This window comes from Lepidothrix coronata, unplaced genomic scaffold (assembly GCF_001604755.1).
Source record: "Lepidothrix coronata isolate B3197 unplaced genomic scaffold, Lepidothrix_coronata-1.0 Scaffold696, whole genome shotgun sequence".
Taxonomy (NCBI): Eukaryota; Metazoa; Chordata; class Aves; order Passeriformes; family Pipridae; genus Lepidothrix; species Lepidothrix coronata.
Genome location: NW_016690876.1, coordinates 11624 through 12813, shown reverse-complemented (window position 1 = coordinate 12813; position 1190 = coordinate 11624). Strand labels below are relative to the sequence as shown.

Here is a 1190-nt window from a genome sequence, read left to right as displayed (position 1 = left end):
GGGGGGGGGGGGGGGGGGGGGGAAGGGGGGGGGGGCGTAAGGCCACGCCCGCAGAGGAAACCACGCCCCCGCACACCAAATTTGACGGGAGACCACGCCCATCGCTCTAAAACCACGCCCCTTATAGTAAATCCACCAACACCACGCCCACTCCGTTCAAAAGGACACGCCCACAAGCAACAAACGTGGCGAGAGACCACGCCCCTTCGATGGAAAGCCACGCCCCCGTGCACGTCGAGTGCTCGTGCGAAACCACGCCCCCTCATTCCATATGCAGGGAGGCCACGCCCCACAAACGCATCACATATCAGAATCCCCGCCCCCTCAGGTTGAACGCCACGCCTACTCGCTGAAACCGCGCCCCCACAGGCAAAGTCTCCTCTCCCATTGGCTCCCACGCGTCAAGCCCCGCCCTCCCCTTCCCGGCAGCCTCCGCGGTCCAAGATGGCGGCGCCGGAGACGCAGCGGGGCCGGGCCGGGTTGTCCCGGTGATTCCCGGGGGATCCCGGAGGGTCCCGGGACTTCCCGGGCACTTCCCGGTGCCGCGATGGGCCCCGCGGTGCTGCTGGCGGTGCTGAGCGCGGTGCTGGGCGCGCTGCGGTGAGCGGGGCCGGGGGGGGCTGGGAGGGTCCCGGGGGGGTTCGGAGGGACCGGGGCCCTCACGGCGGCTCCTCTGTGCCCACAGCCCGGCAGCGACGGCGGCGGCGGCGGCCATCGAGGAGCGGCCCGGTGAGCGCGGGGTCGGGCCGGGATCTGGGGGGGCTCTGTCCGGGTTCGGGGGTCTGGGGGGCCGGGCTGAGCTGGACTCGGTTGGGTCCTGGGAGCTCGAACCGGAGGCGGTCTGAGGGCTCGGTCCGGGGTCTGGGGGCTCGGTCCGGGGTCTGGGGGCTCGGTCCGGGGTTTGGGGGCTCTATTCGCTCCCCCCTGACCTCTCCCCCCCTCCCCAGCGAGCCCCGCGGTGGCCACGCCGTGCTGGCGGGAGGAGCAGTTCGTGGTGGCCCAGGAATGTGCCCGGTGCTCCGAATTCCAGATGGTGAGCGGGGCTGGGACCCCCCAACCGGGGGGCTGGGACCCCCCAACCGGGAGACTGGGACCCCCAACACCGGGGGGGCTGGGCCCCCCCAACCGGGAGACTGGGACCCCCAACACCGGGGAGGCTGGTGGGGCTGGGAACTCCCCCCGCCTTACCC

At 72.3% G+C, this 1190-nt stretch overlaps 1 protein-coding gene across 1 annotated transcript in view; it reads left to right on the top strand.

Annotated features, from left to right (window-relative positions):
- Positions 1-304: 304 nt before the first annotated feature.
- Positions 305-1190, top strand: part of JTB (jumping translocation breakpoint) — a 3508-nt gene continuing 2622 nt past the window's right edge. Inside the window, exons 1-3 of the mRNA XM_017840035.1 lie at positions 305-600; positions 686-729; positions 948-1110. Of these exons, the coding sequence (XP_017695524.1) occupies positions 548-600; positions 686-729; positions 948-1110 (260 nt within the window). The 5' untranslated portion in view covers positions 305-547. The remainder of the gene's footprint in view (positions 601-685; positions 730-947; positions 1111-1190) is intronic.